Below are 21,860 nucleotides of genomic sequence, written 5' to 3' on the forward strand. Positions count from 1 at the left end.
GCAAATGTTAGCTTAGCAGAGCAGCCACGTCAGAAGGGCTGAAACTCTCCCCGCACCCTCCCGGGGCTCTGACAGCGTGGCTGCTCCCCGGCCAGCGCCACAGCAAACAAATAGCCGAACCACACTCCTTCCCTCTCCCCTGGCCTCTAGATCCCACTGGGGACCAGGGTGTCTTCCGACTTCTGGGCCCCTGTGGCGGTAGCAGCAGCCACCCATGAGAGGTGGACCACTGGGCAATGTGACCCTTCCTGCCTTCTGGAAGGAGCTGGTCAAGGGGGTGGGCTGCTGCTCTTCCCCCCTCTTACCGGGCAGCTGTGCAGGTGAGTGGGCCTGGCCTCCCTTTTCTCATTGTGGAAAGGAGGCTACAAATGGCAACAGCGCCCCTTCTTCCCTAAGGCCCTCCATAGGTGGGCTCTGATGGCGCCTGCAGGGTGGGTGCCAGGCTGAGGCAGCAGCCCCGGGGAGGGGCAGGAGGCTGAGGCCCAGTAGCCTAGCCTGTCGCTCGGTACCTTGGGGGTCGCGCCCATTCAACATAAATATCCACTAAACAACGGTTTGAGCCTCCGTCCACGGGGCTCCGCGGTATTAAGGCAGACGAGAGGGGCTGGGGACTGCGCGCCCAGCGCCAGGCGGAGGGAGGGGACCGGACGGAGTGTGGGCGTGGGACAGGCGCGGAGGGGCTGGCGGAGGTGACCGCCTGAGCCGGGGAGGAGCGGCATTGCGAGGCGGGCGGCGCGGCTGGGAGCTCATGGGACGACCCCCGGGCGCGCAGAAGCGGGCGGTGGGGCTTCGACGGTGGCCTGTGGACTGGGGGACGGCGGCACCTCCCTCTTCCGGGGCTCTGTGGAGCAGACGGGCATTGCTTCTCGAGAGCGAGGTGTGCACGGAAACCAACTTCCCGGGCAGAACTGGAAACCAGAGACGCGACCAGCCGTCACCAGGCAACCGGCCGGCCTCCGCGAGGTGCGCAAGCGTACTCCGCCGCGGAGGTCGGCGCATGCGCGGCCGCCTCCCGCCGGTCTTCCAGCCCTGAGTCCAACGACCAAAGGGGAGGGACGCGCCTGCGCCAGGGCGCCGCTCGGGTTCTCGGCTCAGCAGTAGCTGTTCTCGGCGGGTGCACCTGCCGGCATCGGACGGTCAAGGCTGGTACTTCTCTTGAGTCTGACTGAAGAATGCCTACTCTTCTCATCCTAGAGCAAGAAACGGCTGCGAGGAAGGACTAGCGTAACCCGGGGAACGTCCCGGGGCGGTCCCTGCGCGCCCCGCCGGGCAGGTGGGCTGGGGCGGGGCCAAGGGATAGGTGTTGAAGCTCTGGACGAGGCAGAGGGCGGGGCTAAGGGGGCGGCACTAAAGGATGGGGCGTTGAAGGACGGCCGGGCCCAGGGATGCGGCAGTGCCGGATTGGACGCAGGCGGGGGCGGGGCAAAGGGTGGGCCAAGGGAAGAGGGTGTTAGTAAGGGGCGGGGTTACCGGGCGGGGCCAGGGAGAGGAACAGAGGGATGTGCGGTGAAGGGCGCGGGAGAGGGGCGGAGTGGAGCGTCACCTGAGCAGCTGCTAGGGGCGGGGCTCACGTACGGAGTGGGGCGGGGGCGGGGCGAAGTTTCAGGAGAACAGCTGCGAGGGGCGGGGCGGGCTGGCGTGGCGGGCGGGCGTGGCGCGCGCTGACGTCGCGGCCGGACACGTCGGCGGCGCAGCGGCCGCGGGGACCGGAGCCGGATATGCCAAGATGGCTGCAGTGGCTTCTCTGTTTGCGCTCGTCTTAACCGCCCTGCCGGCTTCCGCCCGCGGCTCCTGAGCGGCTGGCACCTGGGATTGCGGAGGGGCCGGGCGGGAGTCGGCTCGGGCCTCGGCCTCCCTGAGGCGTGCCGGTGAGGGCCGGGGTCGGGGTGGAGGGAGGCGGGCCGGTGGACCAGGCCCGGCCCCGAGCGGGCTGTGCCCTTCCGGGGTGCCGCAGGGTTGGCGGGGGCGCCGGGTGGGCCGGGGAGCCGGGGAGCCGCGGGCCTGCCCCAGTCCGCACTGCGTTGCCTGTCGGTCAGACTGACGCGGACACCACACGTAGGGCCGGGCGCTTGACAGGTGCTCCTCTGTTCAGCTGTGTTGACACTTGTCTTAGCTGTGGCGGCCTCGGTGTGGGGTCTTGTTGGAGTGGCTGGAAGATAGGCCAGACCTGCAACTTTTTAAAGAGTACAAACACTTAGGAAATTTCTTAGCATGCCCTTTGCTTCGAAGGTTCTGAAGTTGTTTTGTCCTCCTTGGTGGAAAGATTTCTGCCGAGCCTTGCAGTTTATGAGATAGACTTACATTTGAACCGCGGAGCAACAGTGCTGTTGTCATTTCGTGATAAGGCGGCCAGGATGTTGCAACGGAGGCTGAGCGCTTGTGTTTTATATCACGGGTGAGAGGTTATGTGTAAGCCAGCTTTGACTTCTTTGTGATGAAAGGCTTACAGTAGAGTGTCTGGACACATCGCAGCCATTTAAAGCCAGTTTTTGCCGCTTCACTTTTAAAGGGCTTGGAGATTGGGCGTGAAGTTGCTTCTTAAGATTTCGTTTTCAGTACATAGGATGCGGGTGTTAACCAGAGGCATTTCCTGACCCCCAAAGTGGCAAGAAGCAAACTGAGCCGCAGACCGCTGTTCCTACAGTGGCACTTTTCTAAGTTTGAGCACAAGCACCCCTCCCTGCAGTTTGTTTTCCCTGCCCTTTAGAAAGGCTCTGGGTCCTGTTATCTTGAAAGATAAGACAAGAGGCAAAATAGCTTATTTCTTTTGTGACTCATTCACCTTTCCTAGCAGTTACTGCAGTAAGTCTCAAAGTGGGACTGAGTTTTTCGGGCAGGCAGTGTACACGAAAACTTGAACAGAGTTCCTTCTTGCTTCCGTACACACCTTTCCTGAGTGTCCTTTACCATCTTTGTCATTTTTAGTGGTGTTTAGACTTCCCCCTTCTCTTTTTCTTTAATGCCCAAATGTGTTTGATTCTGGACTTAGGAAAGTTGGAGTTTATGGTGTCGTTGGGTCAAGTGTCCCAGTCTGGCAGGGACGTCGGCCTGGGGGGTGGTAGGGAGAGGTGTGGGCTCAGGTGCCCCTTTGGCGCTCCTGTTGCTTACACATGAGCTGAGAGGCAGCGGCTCTGGGAGGGAGGAGTGTGCCCGAACCACCTCAGTTGCGTGGCCAGGAATTTACGTGGCAAATAGGTTGTACTTAGGTATTTCACGTAGATGCAGGCAGTTTAATTGAAGAGCTCAGTTTATGAATAACGCATCTTTAAGGTCAGCTGGTCTCTTTGAAACAGTGTTTCAAAGCTAAATGACCTGAGGCTCCAGAATGATTTACTGGATGGAGTAAAATTCCCTATAGTCATGAGATGAATGATGTGCAGTTGCATTGTTTTTCTGCTGGTGAGTAGGGAAAAAAGATCAGAAGAATAGGATTCTTCAAGATTGTTTCAAATGAAATTGGTATATTGCTAGAAAGTTCTCAGTCCAGGCGGTAGGGGCATCGATGGCGCTACTTTGTAGAGCATGATAGTGTTTGCCTTTAAAACAGTTCTTAATCTAGAGGTTGAGAAAATAATTTTAAGGTTTTCTGCCAGAAAACATTTAAGTATAGGCCTATGACATTCAGATCCTGGTCAGCTTTTCCTCTGAAACAGTGGGAGAGGCTTGGGCACCCCGAGTCCACTGCGAGCAGGATTTCGTAGGCTCAGACACAGAAGAGACCCGGGAAGCCGTCTCACTTGACGGGTGAAGCAGCTGGGCGCAGAGAGCGGTCGTGTGCCCGAGCCGCTCAGCCCTGCTCTCCATCCTGTGCTTGCAGTGGTACCTGGCAGACATCCTCTGGGCATCTGCTCTGTACTTTCTAAAAATCTACTTAGAAGGGTTGAGGGTCTTCTGCTGAAGCCTTGCAAGGAGGAGGCTGTGTCCTGGAAGACGTCCTGGGTGCGTGTTTCACAGATACGAGGAAGGGCCTCTGGTTGGTCTACCCTCAGTCCATGTAGAGCTGAGCTGTAAATGTTCTTTGTTTTAAAATGGCAGCTTAGAACCCAGTAAAGTATCCGATGCTGTTCCTAGTAACATACAGCCCGCCAAATGGGAGTGAGCTTTAAAGACTCGGTGGTGGGAAGGATTCCCTGTGGGCCAGGGACACCCCATGTTGGCGGTAATGAGTTAATGGATTCCACGGGACTAGTTTTCAGGTGGGGGTAGGAACTGTTCCTCGTGAATTCCTTTACCTAAAATACACTCATGAGTTTCTTTTATCTGAGTATTAGAAGGGTTTTCAAGAACAAAATCATTGCACGTTTGCAAAAGTGTGGCTGAAACTCCTGAGTCCGTCCACCAGGTCTCCCTCCGTGGTCGCTGCTCTCTGGTTGCCCAGCTGGATCTGCTCGTGAGGGTGGCCCTGGGGAAAGAGGGGCTGATCCACAGAAAAGGGCTTTCTAAAGGGACAGAACTTGGATTTGCCTTAGAAGTGCAAGATAACTGTTCAAGATTATACTTACTGTATTCTATTAACGAACAACAACAGAAAACTGAAGAGGATTTTTTTTTAAGATTAAAAAAAAATGGATTCTTAGAAGAAGGGGGGGAGAGAAAGAAACATTGATTGGTGGTTTCGCTTACCCATGCATTCATTGGTTGATCTTTGTATGTGCCCTGACCAGGGATCGAACCCACAACCTTGGTGTATCCAGATGATAGTCTAACTCACTGAGCAACCCAGCCAGGGTGCCCCTTCGTTTTCGGTAACTCTGCCTGTTATTGAAAAGGTTTGAATCAAGTCAGTTGGTCATTTTTACAGCTGTTCTGCCTGGCCTTGGATTTCCCAGGCGTGGCTGCTGCAGCCCCGGCTCACAGAGGACCTGGTTTTCTTGGTGGTGGTCAGCCTATCCCAGTGCAAAAAAGGGGGACGTTTTAAGTGGGGCAGAGGCCCTGGAGATGAAGACATTGTATCACTGTACTTTATAGTTCTCTGCCAAGAAAGAAAACATAAGAGCCAATTTTAGACTTTGGTTTTCTTTTTGAGATTTAAAGTTACCTGTGTGGAAAGCGTGATGCACAGTCTTAGCAGAGGAACTGGCTCTCTCCTAATCTGGGGACAAGTCACAGGAAAAGTGACCATATTGCTGGTGCCAAATCAGACTGGCAGGTTCTGCTTGTCCCCGCAAGCTCGGTGAGGGCCGCAGGAGGCGGCGGCCATTCCAGTCCTTCGCTGGGTTACGTAACAGAGGCCCAGAGAAGGGAAGTGACTTGTCTGAAGTCACTCAGCATGTGGGTACAGCAGTGTCTATGCTCCTGTCCAGTGTCCCTCCCCGAGAGCAGGGTGGCCGTTCTGAACGGAAATGGGGGTGGGGCAGATGCAGCCTTCAGTGAGATCGCTGTCCATCTTTTTCATTTCTCTTAGTTTTGCTGATTGCAACCAGGTCTTTGAATATATGGATTTTATGCCAATATTTTCTTTTTTTTTTTCTTTTTTCTTTTTCAGTTCAAATTAAGGATAAACTAGATCCTGCTGCTCTCTGTAAGCAACATCTACCTGGGCAAGAGTTTGGCCATGCAGCCACCGCCACAGGCTGTCCCGCCCAGCGTGGTGGGGCCGCCTCCAGCTGGGAGCCCGCCGAGCATGTTCTGGTCTAGCAGCCCGTACAGGAGACAGGCGCCCGCTAGTGCACCGGTGGCTGCGGTGACTTGCCCGCTGCAGCCAGTAACGGATCCATTTGCTTTTAGTAGGCAGGCAATTCAAAACACCTCATTGGGCACCTCGTCCAAAAGCAGCCCAGCCGTTTTGCCAGGCCCAGTCCCACCAGCATTTCTTCAGCACCCTGGTCTGCCTTTGCCTCACCCAAATGCTGGGGACAGCTCCCATGGACCCGGCGAGCCTCTGCTGAGACCTCTGTCCCAGCCCAGGCCAGGGGCAAGTCCCTTTCCCAGCATGTTGACTCCTTCAGCGCCACCAGGGCCTGAGATGAGTGGGAGGACTGAGGTTGCTGCCGGCTCGGAGCACCACGTTCAGGCCCAGTACGTTCCGGGAGCAGGTCTGGACACTCCTCACGGGGGCCATCCGCACGGGAGCCTGCCTGGGCCCGACAGACCCCCGAGTGGACAGAGCCCTCACAGCAGCGCTGCGGCACCCACAGTGTCCCCTTTCTTCTCTCAGCCTCATCAGCAAATGCCAGCGCAGTGGGGGCCCGTGCAGGGGGGCCCACAGGCCTCAGGTCCGCATTACCGGCCCTGCCCAGAAGGGCTGTTTCCTAATGCGGCGCCCCAGGCCTCCAGCGTGTCCCACTTCCCGGTTCCGTCCGGCCTGCCTCAGGGTCCTGACCACGAGCAGCATGGCCCCTCCGCCACAGGACCCTCGGCCGGCAATGGGAGAGAGGAGGCAGCCTGTGTGCAAAGTGGGAACCACTTGGCAAGCAGCTTGGATCTCGACGGCACGCTTGGGCAGGACGTCCAAGCTGGGAATCCGCGGGCTGGCTGGGAGGTCCGGCCGAGCCCCGGGGCGAGCAAGGAGCAGGTGGCCAGCCCTGCTCTTGCAAGTCCCTTCGCTCAGGGAAATAGCCCAGAAAGCTGTTTGCACTACCCCCCGGGGGCCAGGGCCAGCCAGGCACTGCCGGAAGTCGAGTCGGGAGCACTCTCTGTGTTTTTCCATGGGGGGGAGAGAGAAAATGAGGAGACCCTCTCACCTGAAAACACAGGCGCTGCTCCTCAGTCCGGCGTTGACGGCTTCTTCCCTGGCCCTGGCCTGGGCCCTCCGCCTGCGCACGGCGGCGCAGGCGGTATCTGCCAGGCCGTTCTCCGAGGCTCGCGTGGCGAGTCTGTGCCGCAGGGAGGAGACACGCAGCCTTACTTTCCTCGGCCTGCAGGTGCCCAGCATGGTAAACCGCCGGCTCGGCACACTGCCATTGATCCGTGGGGCGCCCCGGCGGGTGCAGGGGCTCCTGACGCGGGGGGCTCACACTACGAGAACGTGGAGAACTTAGAGTTTACCCAGAACCAGGAGGTTCTACCCAGTGAGCCCCCAGGTTTGGATGCTTCCCCCACAGGCGACCAGCTCAGACACGTGCCCCTTCCCGGGCCCCCGGGCCCCAGGCTCAGTGTCACAGGCCATGCTGGAGGCGGGGGCTCAAATCTCGAGGCCCTGGACACACCGCCGCACCCCGTGCGATCTGATAGCGTGTCCTCCAGTTACAGCAGCAAGAGCCACAGGAGCGTGTCCAGTACAGCCAGGCCCCAGGACCTGGGCACCTTCATCCAGCAGGAAGCTGGGAGACCTGAGGATGAGGCTTCAGGGGGCTTTTTTAAGCAGATCGATTCTTCTCCTGTGGGAGGCGAGACGGATGAGACCGCCGGGAGCCACAGTTACCGCAGCAGCCTGTCCCAGTCCTTGACTCCAAGCCCCCCCAAACCTACAGGGATATTTCAGACAAGTGCAAATAGTCCTTTTGAACCGGTGAAATCCCACCTAGTTGGAGTAAAGCCAGTCGAGGCAGACCGTGCCAACGTGGTGGGAGAGGCGAGGGTGGCCCCAGCCTCTCAGAAGCGGAGGCCGGCCGCCGCACCGCCCGACGCCTGCCCCGGCAACCTGGAGCAGCCGCCTGACAACATGGAGACCCTCCTCCCGCCGCAGGGCTGTCCTCTGCCTCTCGCCACAGCTGCGGAAGCTGGGCGCGGGCTTCTGCGCCCTGGGGGGCTGCCCCCGGAGACAGTGCTTCCGACCCCCGAGAAGAAGCCCTCGGCCCGGGCCCAGGGGACCGTGAAGTGTGAGAGCCCAGCCACAACTCTGTGGGCACAGAACGAGCTGCCAGACTTTGGGGGCAACGTCCTTTTAGCCCCCGCCGCCCCCGCGCTTCATGTGCCCGGGAAGCCTCAGCTGTCGGAAGTGGTTCAGCCTCCGGACGAGGGGGTGCCCAGCCAGCCGCCCCGGCGGCTGGGGTGCCCGCCCCCTCTGCAGAGAGGGGGTGGCATCGGTGCCTCTGAGAACCTTGAGAACCCTCCCAAGATGGGGGAGGGGGAGGCCCTTCCATCGCAGGCCAGTTCTGGTTATGCCGGTCTCTTGTCCTCCCCGCCCACGGAATCTTTACAGAATCAGCCCGTCTTGCTCGCTCCGCCTGATCAGAGCTCTAATCTGGCTCAGCCCGTTCATTTTCCTGCATCCTTGTCGAATCCTAATGAGAAGACTCAGTTCTGGAGAGAGGCTCGAGTTGGGGACAGGTCTGCCATGAGCAGCCGGGCCGCGGGGGGTGATTCTGGAGACACTGTGCCCCTGTCTGGGGTGCCAGCCAGCTCTCTCATCTGCTCACCTCTGCCTAACAATCTTGCCCAAAGTAATTTTCCACAAGTTGCTGGTACTTCTGAAATGGTTTCCACTCAACCTGCTAATTTGCTGGTTCAACCACCATCTCATCCAACTCCAAAGAACTTGCTCCCGGAAGGTCAGAAGATTCACGATGCGGAGAACACTCTTCCGGAGCCAGTTAACAGCCCTGCTGGGAGCACAGGCTTCGTGTTGGTGTCGCCCACAAACACCGCCCTGGTATCACAAAGCAATAAGGCGAATCATCCCAGTAACCGGGAAGAGACGTCAGGAGCCCTAGACTTCACATTAAATAGGACTTTAGAAAATCCTGTAAGATCGTGTAGCCCACCCCATTCCGAAGACCCAGTCTCTTACCAGCACACCGCCCCCGGTCATCCTGGACGGCTTGGGCCTGGGGTGCATAACCCAGACCATTTCTACCCACAGGTGACAAAAGGCGCTCAGGAGCAGCGTAGCCTGGAGAGAGCCCAGCAGGAGCCCGCTCCCTCTCCCCCGCGAGGGCCCAGAGCAGCACCTGCAGAACCCTCAAACCCAGAAGGTCCACCCGCAAGAGGACAGCCCCAAAACTGCACCAGTCCGGCTCCAGCCGACCCAGCTCCGCAGCTGCCTGCTCGGCCGCCTCAGTCCTCCAGCGCTTCGGCTGTGTCCAGCAGCCCCAGCCAGGTAGCCGCGCCGCCGGATCAGCAGTGGATGCAGCCACCACCCCTGGACTACTACTATTACAGATCCCCGTACGACGGCTACCAGGCCCAGTACCCCGCCCCGTACCCACCGGACCCTGGCGCAGCCCCGCTTTACTACCAGGTAGGGTCGAACTCGGACAGGTGACACCTTTGCCCAGCAGTTTTTCCTCACGTGCCCCTTGGCAGGGTTGTCGGTTCAGAGTGCTGGAGTGGCCCGTCATGCACTCTGGTTCTGTGTGCCGCTTGTGAGAATGGTGCTCCCGGTCCCCGCTGCTCTGCCAGGCACGCCTGCCCCACGACGTCCACACTGCTCCCTGGCACGCCGAGTGGCAGGGACACTAGTGTCTGCGTGACCCAGCACCCCCCAGGTGTGGGACAGGATGGCCCTTTGCTCCCTGTGGGCTGTTGCAGACCCCGAGTGCTGAGTGGCGGGCTTTGGGGAATGGGGGAGCTGCTTGACGCTTACGTGTGGTTGTGACATCAGAAACCTAAGAAGCAGCGCTGCAGGAAATCTGTACTTTTTAAAACTCCACCTTTAGAATAAAAAGAGGAGAAAAGGTAGGCTTGGCACATAACCCAGGAGAAACAGTGAGGAGGGGCAAGGCTTCACTGGCCTCCGGGGCTGAGTGAGTGCCAGCCACAGAGCGGGGACCCTGCAGCCACCCAGAAGGGTTTTTGCCCCTTTCACAGTGTGGCCAGCTTGCAAAACTTTTAGTTAGGTTCTGTTTAATCCTGTGTTGGAGAAAGTCAGGCTCAAGTGGACCTCGAGATTATTGCCTGCTTTTTGTCCCCTCTGCCTGGGCCTGGTGTCATTTGAGGTCAGCTGAGGCAGCGGGATTATGGACCAGGGAGGCTGAAGCTGCCGACTCACAGCACACGGGGCAGGGGCTGGGCCAGGTGGTCGAGCTGGGGGCCTAGTGGTCAGAAGAGGCTGGGCAGGGCCAGGCCAGGTGATGGGGGGCCTGTGCCCTGTGTTGGGCCCTGAGTGAGTGTGTGTGTGTGTGTGTGTGTGTGTGAGAGAGAGAGAGAGAAAGAGAAGAGAGATACACCTCTGACCACTGAGATCTGCGAGCTCTAGGTCCCCAAAGGAGCCACATGGAAGCTCCGCTCTGTCGGGAGGCCACAGGCGTGCTGCACCCACCTCAGGTCCTTGGTGCAGTGCCACCTCAGCACCCCAGGAGTCCAGCTTCACTTCGGTGGGAGCCCGCGCCCCTCTGCCTGTTCTCGCTGTCACCGTAGGCCCCAGCATCAGTCAAGAAGTCCATATGACAGGGTCTCTTGTCCTCTGCCTGGTGGCGGCAGAGCGTCAGGCTCTCGGACAGGAAGGACGGCTTCCGGCTGGCGCAGGACCGGGCTTCACATGCTGGTCCCTCTGTGTCTGTGACGCAGGAAGCAGAAGCCTGATGGGGCCCTCGAGAGCGGCCCTGGCCCCCGGGGACCTGCTGACATGTGGCATCTCCTGAGCAGGGCCAGGCAGTCGGTCTCAGGACGGCTGGCTGCGTGCCTGGGGCTGCCATGCCCTCGGTTTGCGTTTCGCACAGGGCAGCCCCCGGGTCTTGCTCCTGGGAGCACCGCCTCTGCTCCGCAGAGGGTGGTGCCCCTTGCTGGGCGGGTGGGTCTTGGTGGCTGCCTGACGCTGCACAAACCTGTCTCCCACAGGACATCTATGGTCTCTACGAGCCCAGGTACAGGCCCTACGACAGTGCCGCCTCCGCCTATGCGGACAGCTACCGCTACCCCGAGCCCGAGCGGCCCAGCTCCCGGGCGAGCCACTGCTCAGACCGGCCATCTGCCAGGTGATTGGCGTTCGTGTTGCTGGCTGCGGCGGGGATGTCACGATTTGGGAAGACTGTGTGTATAGAGAATGACGCAAACCCATGGTGCTGCTGTTCTATCACGTGGACAGGCTGTGAGATGCGTTTTTGAGTCGAGGCAAGCACATTGCCCTGCTGTCAGCCAGACCCCACGTGGGGCCCCCGAGCTGGCACCGCTGTCCTCGCGCAGGGTTCGCCCCGGCCCAGGCCACGGTCCCGTCGCTGGGGCACGCGTGCACTCTGGAAGCTCGCTGACCGAACGCCCGGGGGCCTAGACCGCTGCTGCCCTCACCTTGCCCTCGGTTCCACCACGATCAGAGAGACCTCGGTGCTCCGGCCGGGCAGACGCACCCGAGTGCAGCTGGCAGGCCTGGCCTGGAAGCCCGCGCCTCCTCCCCACCACTGCCTCCCACTAGGGCTGGGGGAGCTGGAATGAGGGGCGGCGGCCATCATGCAGGCTCTGCCCGCCTTCCAGAGTAGAGTGACGCTTCATGGGTGCAGGATTTGCTAGAACGGTGCGTGGCCCCTCACGTTTGGGACAGAGAAGAAGGCCTGGTTGCTGATGCGGACTTGGTACGCACGCTGCGTTCCAGAGTCGGGGCCGCCTCGGGCTGGCTCTGGGGGCATCCGGAGAGCCTTGGCTGCCAGCTGGCCTCTGGCCAGTGCTGCCAGGGACTCGCTGGCCTATGTGTGGCCCAGTGCTCCGGGTGCTCCATGGGAGAAGGTTCTGGGTCTTGGCGCTGGGGTGCCACTCCCCACCTGGGGAAGCGTCCTGACGCCGTGAGAGCCATGGCGGTGTTTTCTAGAACACCTGGGAGGCAAGGGCGTGCAGAGGCAGGTGGAGCCAGGGTGCACCTGGCTGTTCGATTTCGCCTTGTTCAGCCACCTGCACAGGTGCACAGGAACGTGGCGGCTTGTTTCAGAGGCGAGAGCTGGCCCAGTAGGGAGGTGCCCACCCAGAGGCCAGGCGATTCTGTGGGAGGCCCGTCCCCTCACCCTCTGCATTTGCAGCGCTTAGTGGCAGTGCTTAGTGACAGCGCTGGAGGGCATCCTCCCCCTTCTGCCTCATAGTGATCGGAGGCGCGTACCTGTGCGTGGCTGCGCCCCACGTGGTGGTTAGCGTGGGCTCTTGCGTCTCATGCCGCTGCGACCCCATCCCTGTGGGAACTGCTGGGGGTGAGCGTGGGCCTTTTGTTTCCCTGATCGTCTTTCCTGGCAGATGCAGGGTTTGTGGGGGCAAGGAGGTGCGGGTCCAGGAGCCCCCCATGTGCGTGCAGGCGCTCCCCGCCCCGGGGTGGTGGTGGCAGGTGCTGGGCTGAGGCTGGGCGCTCCCACCCAGGGCTGCGCAGGCCAAGCCCTGGCTCAACTGAGTGAGACGGGAGGGCAGTCCGTTTTAAAACCAAATGCTTTCCAAAACCTGCTGTTAGAAAACAAAGATGTCGTTAAGCCCTTCCAAGAACCCGACTGCCCCAGACCGGACACCTGAACTTCCTGCTGAGCTCCGCCTTTTCTGTACTGTGGGTCAGGGCCAGGCTTGCTCCATGAGGCCCGCGGCGGTCAGCTCAGAGGCCACCAGGTCCGAGCGCGCCTTGCCCCGCTTGGAGGGCGCGTGGGGCAGTCTGTGCAGCAGGTCTGAAAGTCGGCCGTCAGCTAATCTCACCCCTCGGCTGGGTCTCACGCCCACGCCTTGAGAAGCTGTCTCGGCCCTGGCGTCTCCTGGCCTCTCCGGGCGTCGGCACGGCGAACACATGTCCTCCTGTGCCGACGTGCTCATGTGAGGGAGAAACGTCAGTTTGCTGGATGACGGGGAATCCCATAAACTCATCGTTGTGCGGTGTGGGTGCTTCTGGGTAGGGTTTCCCACAACCCAGTGCTTTGATGGATGCCTGTCGCTCTGGGCATGGTCCGGATGGACTGCCATCCCGGCGCCGTGTTCCAAAGCAGGTGATGTGTTGGTGACCGCCGTGTGTTTCAGGCAAGGGCACCCTGAAGGCCACTCTAACTCCAAACGCGGATGGAGCAGCCAGAGCGATTACTCCAACTACTACTGCGGCCAGTATGACTATGGAGGTACGTGGGGCAGCCTGCGGGCGCCCGGCTGCTGGTCACAGGAGACGGGGCGCCTCCAGGTCCGCGGCGCGCTGTGGGACCCTTAGGAAGTGTCCCTTCTGTTAGTCTGTCTTCCTCCAAAAGTCCAGGTAACATGCACCTGGAGGTAATTCCGCTGCTGCTTTTTCATTCATTACATCTTAATGACAGCAGTAACGCATCTTTGTCATGGTACCAGTCTTCTTTGACTTTCTAGCGAAGCATCATCACCAGTGGTCCTGGAGCTGCCCAGTCTTATAAACCGAGGGAGACGAGGAAGTGGCTCCTTGCAGCGCTGGCTGCACCTGCCGTGCTTGGGGGCCCGTGGCTGTGGCTTCGGCACAGGGGGGCGCGGGCATGTCCCCTCGCTGTCGGGCGGGGCCTGCCTCCTGGCCTCATGTCCCCAAGCCCTGCTGCTCCCTCTGCTGCGCAGTGTCCTGCGCTCGGGGCAGAAGAGGCTCTCAGGCCTGCAGCCCTCGCATCTCCCCCATGGCTGCTCGCCCTCTGCTCACAGGCCTGTTTCCCCCGCCCAGTCTGTATCGCTGTAAACAAGCTCTGCACACACTTGCTGAAAGTGGTGCATCTGGTTTGTTTTAATGCTACCGGTCTTTTTAATTTTTTTAAAATTTTACTTATTTTTCCAGAGAGGGAGGAAGGGAGGGAGAGGAACATCAGTGTGTGAGAGATACAGGGTCGCCTCTGGCGCGCCCCCCACTGGGGGCCTGGCCTGCACCTCAGGCCTCGGCTCCGACTGGGACTTGAACTGGCGGCCCTGTGATCCACAGACTGGCGCTCAGTCCACTGAGCCACAGTTACTGGTCTTTTTTAAAGCAGTCCTTAAGTTTGGAGAGTATTTCTTGAGTCTTTGTAGACCACGTTAGAAGAGATATGAGTAAAATGTGTAGTTATGGGATTAACTGTTAAAGGTGTTTGAGCAAAAACATCAGGATCTCACGTAACAGGTTTAGTTTTCTTTTTAATCACATGCACTGAGAGAAACACAGCCAGTGGCCTTCAGTCTCACACGTGTGGACAGGGGTTAGCCGGGACCTCCGGCATCTCATTTAGCGCCCCCGGGCCGTGCTCACTTTCGGAAGGAAAGCTGGGTGCCTCAGGGAGCCTGCAGGCACTCGTTGGCGCTGGGCGGCACCTTTCGTGAGTGTGGTTCTGACCCACTTCTTCCTTGCGTGCAGAGCCGGGTCGCTGGGATAGGTATTCCTATGGCTCGAGGTTCAGGGACCCCCGCCCTTACGACCGCAGGTATTGGTATGACACAGACTACGACCCATACAGGAAGGAAAACTACGCGTACGCTGACAGGTGGGTCATGTGCCCCTTGCCAGGAGGGTGGGCAGGCGTCAGGGCTGCGCTCCGTGAATGACCCACGAGCCGCAGCTGTGCGTGGGTGCCTGGGGGGCCGCTGGCACCTCGGTCCCTGTCTGAAAGAGGGCATGGACTGCACCCCCCGGCGCCTCTCGCTTCAGGCCGCAGAGCAAGCGCTGGGGGTGGGCGGGGCCCTGTCTTCTCGGTGTCCGGGCAGCGTGCTTCTCTGCGTCTTCAGACGGGGTGTGCGCCTGAATTTGGGTGACAGTGCCACGCGAGGGTGGCTCCAACTGGGGTCCGTGGAGTCAGGGCTCTGGAGGGCGGGAGGATCTGGCAGGGGCTGGGGTGTGGTGTGAGCACATGCAGCTGCGTCCGGGGGCCCCCGCCCCCTTATTGCCTCTGCCCCACGGCCCCTCTAGGTCCGAGAGGTACGACGACCCCTGGAGGTACGACCCACGTTTCACGGGGAGCTTCGACGACGACCCCGAGCCCCCCAGGGACCCCTACGGGGACGACACAGACCGGCGCAGCGTGCACAGCGAGCACTCGGCGCAGAGCCTGCGCAGCGCGCACAGCCGCCACAGCAGCTTCAGCGCCCACTCGCAGCAGGTAGGCGCCAGCGGCGGGCGCTCCTCTGCTGCCAGCTCTGCCGAGGCGCGGCTCCCTGCCCCGTGCTCTGCCGGCGCGTCCCGGCCCTGCCAGAGTTCACGGCGCAGCGATTTCACTTGCCCACTTTGTGTTTTCAAGAGTCAGGTTTACAGAAGTCGCGATGTGACTGTGGGTCCTTACGAGGCCCCGCCCCCACCAGGCTCCTTCCACGGGGACTACACCTACGACGCCTATGTTAGCAATTTCAGCAGTACCCAGGGCTTCCCAGAGTACGGCTACCCTGCTGACGCCGGCTGGCCCGCCGTGGAGCAAGGTGTGTGTGCTTGAGGCCCTGCGTGCCCACGGGGGCTGGGGGCACTGGGTGCCCCTGCAGGGTGGCTTCACGGGCCTGGGAGAAGACGCACGGAGTGGAGTGAGGTGTGGCTGCGATGGGAATCCGTGGCGGCCTGTCCTGATCTTCCGCGCGGAGCGAGGACAGCTGTGTCCCGGCGTGCGCGTGTTTCTGCCTGATGGCTCGTTTCTGCCTGATGGCTCGTCGCAGGCACTGACGGCGCCCTCTGGCTGCGGGTCGGCAGCCAGGCCTGAGGGCTGCCCGGCCTGTGACCTGCTCTCGCGTGACTCGGGGGGCCGGCTCAGCGCCAGGGTCTTGGTTGGGGGCCTGTGTCCCCATGCTGACCACACAGGTAGCAGCTTTCGGAGGAAACGTGCAGCTCCCCCAGGAAAAGCCGGTCATCGGCTTGTCACATGTGCCTGTCCGTCGGTCCGTCTGAAATGCTGTATCTTGAACGCCACAAAAATATGTATAAATACTACTTTCTTAAAGTAGCACTTCAATGGGAAACTCTCCTTTTTGACATTTGGCGTCACATTCTGTCACTCCCACTGGGTGCGGGGACACAGAGACTGGGGAGGAAAGCTGAGGCACGGAGGGTCCGGGGGGCTCTGCTTCCTGGGACGAGGGCTTTTGGGTGGTTTCTTAAAGGCGCTTTTTTATTTAGACTCACAGGGGTGGCTGACTAGGGCGTCTCTGGGCCACACGTTAAATGCATCGTGACACACAATCACACACAAAAATATCTCAGTGTTTTGAGTAAATTTACGATGTGTTGGGCCCCATTCATAGCCACCCTGATCCGCATCTGATTGGACACCCCTACCTAGAGGATAGTTTTGGTCCCCCTCCCCCACAAGGTTTTATTTATTTATTTGTAGAGGGAAAGGGAGAAAGAAAGAGGGAAAGAAACGTCAATGTGTGGTTGCCCCTCGCACACCCCCTATTGGGGAACCAGCCCACCACCCAGGCCTGTGCCCTGACTGGGAATCAAACAGGTGACCTTTTGGTTTGCACGCCATTGCTCAGTCCACTGAGCCACCCCAGCCAGGACTAGTTTCTTAATTTTTAATAATTTAAACATTTTCCTAACACGTGCTGAAGTTCTACTTTTTCTTAGGGTGTGTAGCAATTTTTAACTTGCAGCTGAGAGTTTATCGGGGCACTAGGGGCAGCCGCGTGGGCACCGTGACGCCTGCGCTGCTGCCCTGATTCGGAACATCCAGAACTGACAGGTGGGCATCGGTTGTGTGTGTCCTTTCGCTGCAGCTCCATCGAGACCCACGTCGCCTGAGAAGTTCTCCGTGCCTCATGTCTGTGCCAGGTTCGGCCCCGGGGGTCAGCTCATCAAAGTGATCCCCAACCTGCCTTCGGAAGGACAGCCTGCCTTGGTGGAAGTGCACAGCATGGAGGTGAGGCCTGGCTGCGGCCGCAGGCCGGCGGGCCCCGCACGCACGTTCTCGTTTCTGAAAAGCAGCCTTGCAGAGCGTTTATTCCTGGCAGTCCTCAGTGGATAAGATGTTTTTGTTCTATCTGGTCATATGTCTTTTATCTTTGTTTGCGTTTTTGATTTTGAGGGGAGGACACTGTCGAGGTTCGTTTATTGGTGATTTTTGATAACGGATGCAGAGGAGCTTCATGATCCTGGGGCCGGTGGGGGAGGGGGCGCCCCGGGAGCCAGTGGGGGGCTGCGCTCCAGCTCGTGGCCCCACAGGCCTCTGTCACGTGTTTCGGGGCCTTGCTTCAGTGTTCGGGAGCCAGGAATGGATCTCATGGCTTAAAAGCAAGTTTGAAAGTCGCTGTAGCTGACCTGACGTGGCCGTGCCCAGGATGGAGCCTTCGCCTCTCGAGTGGGGCAGGCTGTCCTTGGCAGCCTTGGTGAGCAGGTGCCAGGGCCTGTGCCTGAGCGACTGTCTCCCCGCCCCCGCCTGCCCCCGCAGACGCTGCTGCAGCACGTGCCAGAGCAGGAGGAGATGCGCGCGTTCCCGGGGCCGCTCGGCAAGTATGTCCCGCCCGGGCACCGGGGCGCCTGTGGCGGCTGTGGCGGCTGGGGCTGAGCGAGGCCTTGCCGCCGCGCTTGTTGCTGTTCACTGAGCGTTGTTCTTTTTTCAGAGACGACACCCATAAAGTGGATGTTATTAATTTTGCACAGAACAAAGCCACAAAGTGTTTGCAGAACGAGAACTTAATTGACAAAGAGTCTGCAAATCTTCTTTGGAACTTTATCGTTCTGTTGTGCAGACAGAATGGGGTACGTGTGTTCTGCCTGTAGAATGCCTCTTTTTGTCAGCCTTCAGTCTCTGGGATCCGAGGTCCCCTCCGCGTGGGGCCAGCATGGGGGCTGTCTTAGCAGGGACTTGGGGAAATAGGAGACAAGCAGGGGGCGCATTTGAGGCAAAGGGAGGTTCAAGCCCACCGTGTCTGCCTGTCGGGTAGGCTGTCGTCTGTCCGTCTGGCTCTCAGCCGTGGGGGAGCGGCCCTTCGTGTCCTGGCGGCCTGGTATGCTCACCTGCAGAGACCGGCTGGGCCCTCCCCCGAGCAGGGCCTGCAGGAAGTCCTGGCTGTAGTGAAGGCCCTCGTTCTCCCTGTCCCTGCCGCCCTGCAGACCGTGGTGGGAACCGACATTGCAGAACTGTTGTTACAAGACCACAAAACTGTGTGGCTGCCTGGGAAGTCCCCCAACGAGGCCAACCTGATCGACTTCACGAATGAGGCCTTGGAGCAGGCCGAGGAGGAGGAAGAGTCGGGGGAGGCCCAGCTCTCGTTCCTCACTGACAGTCAGGCCGCCGCCGCCAGCACCCAGGAGAAGGAGACGGAGCGGTTCCGAGAGCTGCTGCTCTATGGCCGTAAGAAGGTGCGTCCCTGGGCATGTGGGCGCTACGCGGGCGTCCTAGCGCCGACCCCATGTGGCTTAAGTGCCAGGAAGCAGCTGTCACGGTCAAGGCCCCATGTCCACAGGGAATTGCAGTGTCCATGAGGAATCGTCTGGTCCCCTTTGTCATTTATCTGAAGGTGTCGTAGTGGTTTTCCTCTAAACGTGGCCAGCGTCAAAGGCGTGTAGGCTCCGTTTTCTTGTCATGGAACAAATAAATGCACTTAGAAGCTCAGACCACGCCCTGCCTTGTACGGCTGTCTCAGGGATGAACGCGTGCACGAGGCGGAAGCGAACCTTGCCGTCCCAGTCCGCGGCAGGTCTGGGTCTCTGCGGTGCAGCGGGTCCCGGGGGTGCCGGTGCCCAGCAGGAACGGGGCAGGCACGGCACAGGCGGAGGCCTGCAAGTGGGGCGGGCGTCGTGGAAGCTCGAGCAGGTTGTGTGGAGCCGAGGGGCGGGCCCGGGGCGGAGGGGCACCCGCGCGCCTTGGGCGCCCGCACAGCGCGTGCACGGCTCCCACCGCAGGGGTGTGACGGCCGCAAGTCCTTGGTACTTCTGCATTGTGGTAGCTCAGGTCCTCATCAGACATTGCCCGAGCTGTGCCCCAGGTCGTCTGGCTAAGGGGAGGCCCTCCGCAGGCGGAGGAGAGAGCAGTCTGGAGCTGGGGGCGGGCGTGGGCGCCCCGTGCCCCAGTGGGCGCCAGCAGGAAGGGTCGTCGGGGGCGGCGGCACTGCCTCCCCGCGGTCCCATTTCTCACTGGCCTGCTTGTTGTTAGGCCCCAGGGAGCCGGTAAAAGCAGGGGGCGTGGAGCCAGACCTGGTCCCCGGGGACTGGGACGGGCGGGGTGCTTGTCTTTGCTTTCTGAGGTGTGCGCGGGGTTGGGAGGGGCCATCAAGGCCTATGAGTCACCGCACACAAGCCTTTCCTCCTGTCCCCGGGGATGCGGATGGCACGCGCCCTGCCGCTGCCAACTCACGCCCTGTGGGCGCTGTGCCGGCCCAACTCACCACTGCGCTGCTTTGCAGGATGCTTTGGAGTCTGCGATGAAAAACGGCTTGTGGGGTCACGCTCTGTTACTTGCCAGTAAGATGGACAGCCGGACCCACGCCCGAGTCATGACCAGGTGAAGAATCCTGCAGGGCTGACTGCCCCTGGGCGCGGCCAGCGGGCCCAGTGGCAGTGCCTGGGCAGCTCCTTGCAGCGCGCAGGTGTCTGGCGCTCGTCCCCGGAAGCTGGGGAGCCCTGCTGCTCTGCGGCGCCACCATGGGACGGGGGTGCCCTGCCTGCTCGCTGCACCAGGCGGGCCTCGGCCCCCTCATTGAGCCCGGAGGCTTTCTCCTGCAGGCATCTGTGACGCGAGCCGTGGGCGCCACCCAGTCAGCTCAGGGCTGACCACGAGGGGCCGGGAGGTGAGCGATTGTATCTCCTGCCTTGTTGTTGAGCTGGGCCAAGCTAGGCTTCTGTCCCTGTGTCCCCCAGGTTCGCCAACAGCCTTCCCATCAATGACCCTTTGCAGACCGTCTACCAGCTGATGTCCGGGCGGATGCCTGCAGCATCCACGGTGAGCTCCCCGCAGCCCCGCCGTCCGTCGGCGCTGGCTCCTGGGAATGGTCCCCTCCCGGGATGGGGCCGACGTGCGGTCCAGCCCTTGTCCTGTGAGCCCCGCCTCCTCCCAGAGCCCGCCACTGCGAAGCCCCAGGGGCACCGCCTTCCCGGGGTGAGGGTGGTTCTGCTTGCCTTTCTCGCGACCTCAGTGCTGCGGAGACGAGAAGTGGGGGGACTGGCGGCCGCACCTGGCTATGGTCCTGTCCAACCTGAGCCACAACGCGGAGGTGGAGTCGAGGACGATGGCCACGATGGGCGACACTCTAGGTGGGGCCGGGCCCGCTGGGCTGGGCGCGGGCGCCCTTCCGTCCCTCTGGCCCCTTGCTGCCTTCTGTGCGCAGCCTCGGGTTTCTGGAGACCCCCAGACTGAGGCCTGGCCCGCCTTATGTCTCCTTAGCTTCAAAAGGTCTCTTAGACGCTGCGCACTTCTGCTACCTCATGGCCCAGGTTGGATTTGGGGTTTATACGAAGAAAAGCACGAAACTGGTCTTGATTGGATCGAACCACAGGTGAGGAGTCGCACAGCTGCCCGTGTTCCTGTGGGAGGGGACGCCCCTGGAGCCCCCGAGAGCCGGGCGGAGGGGCCCTGCACCCTCGGCGTGCAGCCTGCGGCGCTCCTGGCTGACGTGTGCAGAGATCGAAAGAACTCCTTTTCTCAACAGTTTACCATTTTTAAAGTTTGCGACCAACGAAGCCATTCAGAGGACAGAGGCCTATGAGTACGCTCAGTCGCTGGGGGCCCAGTCCGACCCCCTGCCCAACTTCCAGGTGAGCCTCAGCTGGGCACCCAGGCCACGCCTCCGTGCTGCATTGGGGTTTTAATGGCGGAGTGTTTTGGGGTATCTTGGGGAGACCTTTGATCTATGATGTTTGAGAGTTAAACCCTGCTGAGCTGAGGATTTTGTGTGTATCTTGGGTCTTTTCTTTAAAAATCTTGAGTACCTTGGGTTTTTTTCTGGCTATTTTCGGCGTGATGGGGCGTGTAATGGGACTTGAGAGTGAGTGTGTGAGAGTGTGCGTGTAAGCGAGTGTGTGTACGCAAGTGTGTATCGGCATGCGAGTGCGTGCGAGAGCGTGTGTGTGTGTGAACACGCACATAGCGCAGAGCCAGCAGACGGCGGCCGGTGTGGGGCAGTTTGGGGCCAGGCCACAGCTCTGCCGCTGGGGCCCTGCTGGCCCTCTGAGGGGTGCGGAGCAGAAGGGAGCCCCTGAGAGGCTCCGTTGTCTCCCCTGGCGTGGCCTGTCTCAGCGAACGGGGACGGCGCCGCTGTGGGGCGTGGGGGCACACGCCATACACGAAGCGTGCGGAGGGACTCGGCTCGTGGGGGCTGCGGGGCGACCTTGGGAAGTTGGGGCGGAGGCCCGGGTGGCTGAGCGCTGTTGGTTTATTTCAGGTGTTCAAGTTCATCTACTCGTGCCGCCTGGCGGACATGGGGCTGGCCACGCAGGCCTTCCACTACTGCGAGGCGGTCGCCAGGAGTGTGCTGCTGCGGCCCCAGAGCCACTCCCCCGTGCTCATCCGCCAGCTGGTCGAGGTGCCGTCGCCCTGCGCCTCTGTCCCCCGCCGCGGACGGCGGGCCCGCGGGGCGGAGCGGGGCCGGGACCGAGCTCGCGCCGAGTCTGGCAGACGGGCCCGGGCAGCAGTGTGGCGCCCGGCGTGTCAGCGCAGGGGCCCCCCGCCATGCGCCCCAGCGCAGGGACTCAGCGGGGAGCGAGCTGCAAGGAGAGGAGGGCCGCGTCCGGGAACCCAACCTGAGGCGGTTCGGGCAGCGGGGCGCGGTGTGGGCTCCCGGGGTCCGGCAGCCTGGGGTCAGGCCCTGGCCACCCCGCGGCGGGCCCTCGCGCTCCGCCCGGGAACCGCCGGCAGCGTGGCTGGCCGCGGAGCTGTGGGAGTGGCGAGTGGGTCGGCGGGCAGTGCCCGCGCGGTGCCAAAGCGGTCCCGTTGTCCTCTCCCCGCTCTGGAGTGCCATTTTTGAAAATGTGCTCGTGTGAAACCAAAAAATGTTTTTTATGACGAGGATTTTTAGACAGCTGCGTTCGTTAGTAACACAAAGCCCAACTCATTTCATTTGGACCCGCCCTCCAGCCCCCACTGCACCCCGCACCGCCCAATCAGCACATGGGCGCGTCCAGGTCGGCTCGGCGCTTGGGTCAGTCTGCGTGATCAGGTTGGGGGTGGGGGACAGGCGGGGCGAGCTGGGGGTCGGGGCGCCGCGGA

At 60.9% G+C, this 21,860-nt stretch overlaps 1 protein-coding gene across 5 annotated transcripts in view; it reads left to right on the forward strand.

Annotated features, from left to right (window-relative positions):
* The first annotated feature begins 1,099 nt into the window (after nt 1-1,099).
* SEC16A (SEC16 homolog A, endoplasmic reticulum export factor) overlaps nt 1,100-21,860 on the forward strand; it is a 30,381-nt gene continuing 9,620 nt past the window's right edge. For 3 of the 5 annotated variants that reach the window (XR_008530053.1, XM_054584154.1, XM_054584156.1), the window contains exons 1-17: nt 1,691-1,868; nt 5,486-9,121; nt 10,660-10,796; nt 12,790-12,884; nt 14,096-14,222; nt 14,645-14,834; nt 14,973-15,147; nt 16,435-16,577; nt 17,106-17,167; nt 17,278-17,416; nt 17,771-18,019; nt 19,063-19,160; nt 19,517-19,598; nt 19,792-19,909; nt 20,040-20,151; nt 20,305-20,410; nt 21,037-21,177. Coding sequence is in view for 4 of the 5 variants with exons in the window: in XM_054584154.1 (XP_054440129.1) it covers nt 5,555-9,121; nt 10,660-10,796; nt 12,790-12,884; nt 14,096-14,222; nt 14,645-14,834; nt 14,973-15,147; nt 16,435-16,577; nt 17,106-17,167; nt 17,278-17,416; nt 17,771-18,019; nt 19,063-19,160; nt 19,517-19,598; nt 19,792-19,909; nt 20,040-20,151; nt 20,305-20,410; nt 21,037-21,177 (5,541 nt within the window). In the remaining variant the exon portion in view is untranslated. Of the gene's footprint in view, nt 1,274-1,690; nt 1,869-5,485; nt 9,122-10,659; nt 10,797-12,789; nt 12,885-14,095; nt 14,223-14,644; nt 14,835-14,972; nt 15,148-16,434; nt 16,578-17,105; nt 17,168-17,277; nt 17,417-17,770; nt 18,020-19,062; nt 19,161-19,516; nt 19,599-19,791; nt 19,910-20,039; nt 20,152-20,304; nt 20,411-21,036; nt 21,178-21,860 lie in introns of those variants that run through there. The other 2 variants (XM_054584157.1, XM_054584155.1) reach the window with 2 other exon arrangements.

Source organism: Pteronotus mesoamericanus, unplaced genomic scaffold (assembly GCF_021234165.1).
Source record: "Pteronotus mesoamericanus isolate MK-2021 breed Mesoamerican mustached bat unplaced genomic scaffold, CSHL_Meso_final contig_78, whole genome shotgun sequence".
NCBI lineage: Eukaryota > Metazoa > Chordata > Mammalia > Chiroptera > Mormoopidae > Pteronotus > Pteronotus mesoamericanus.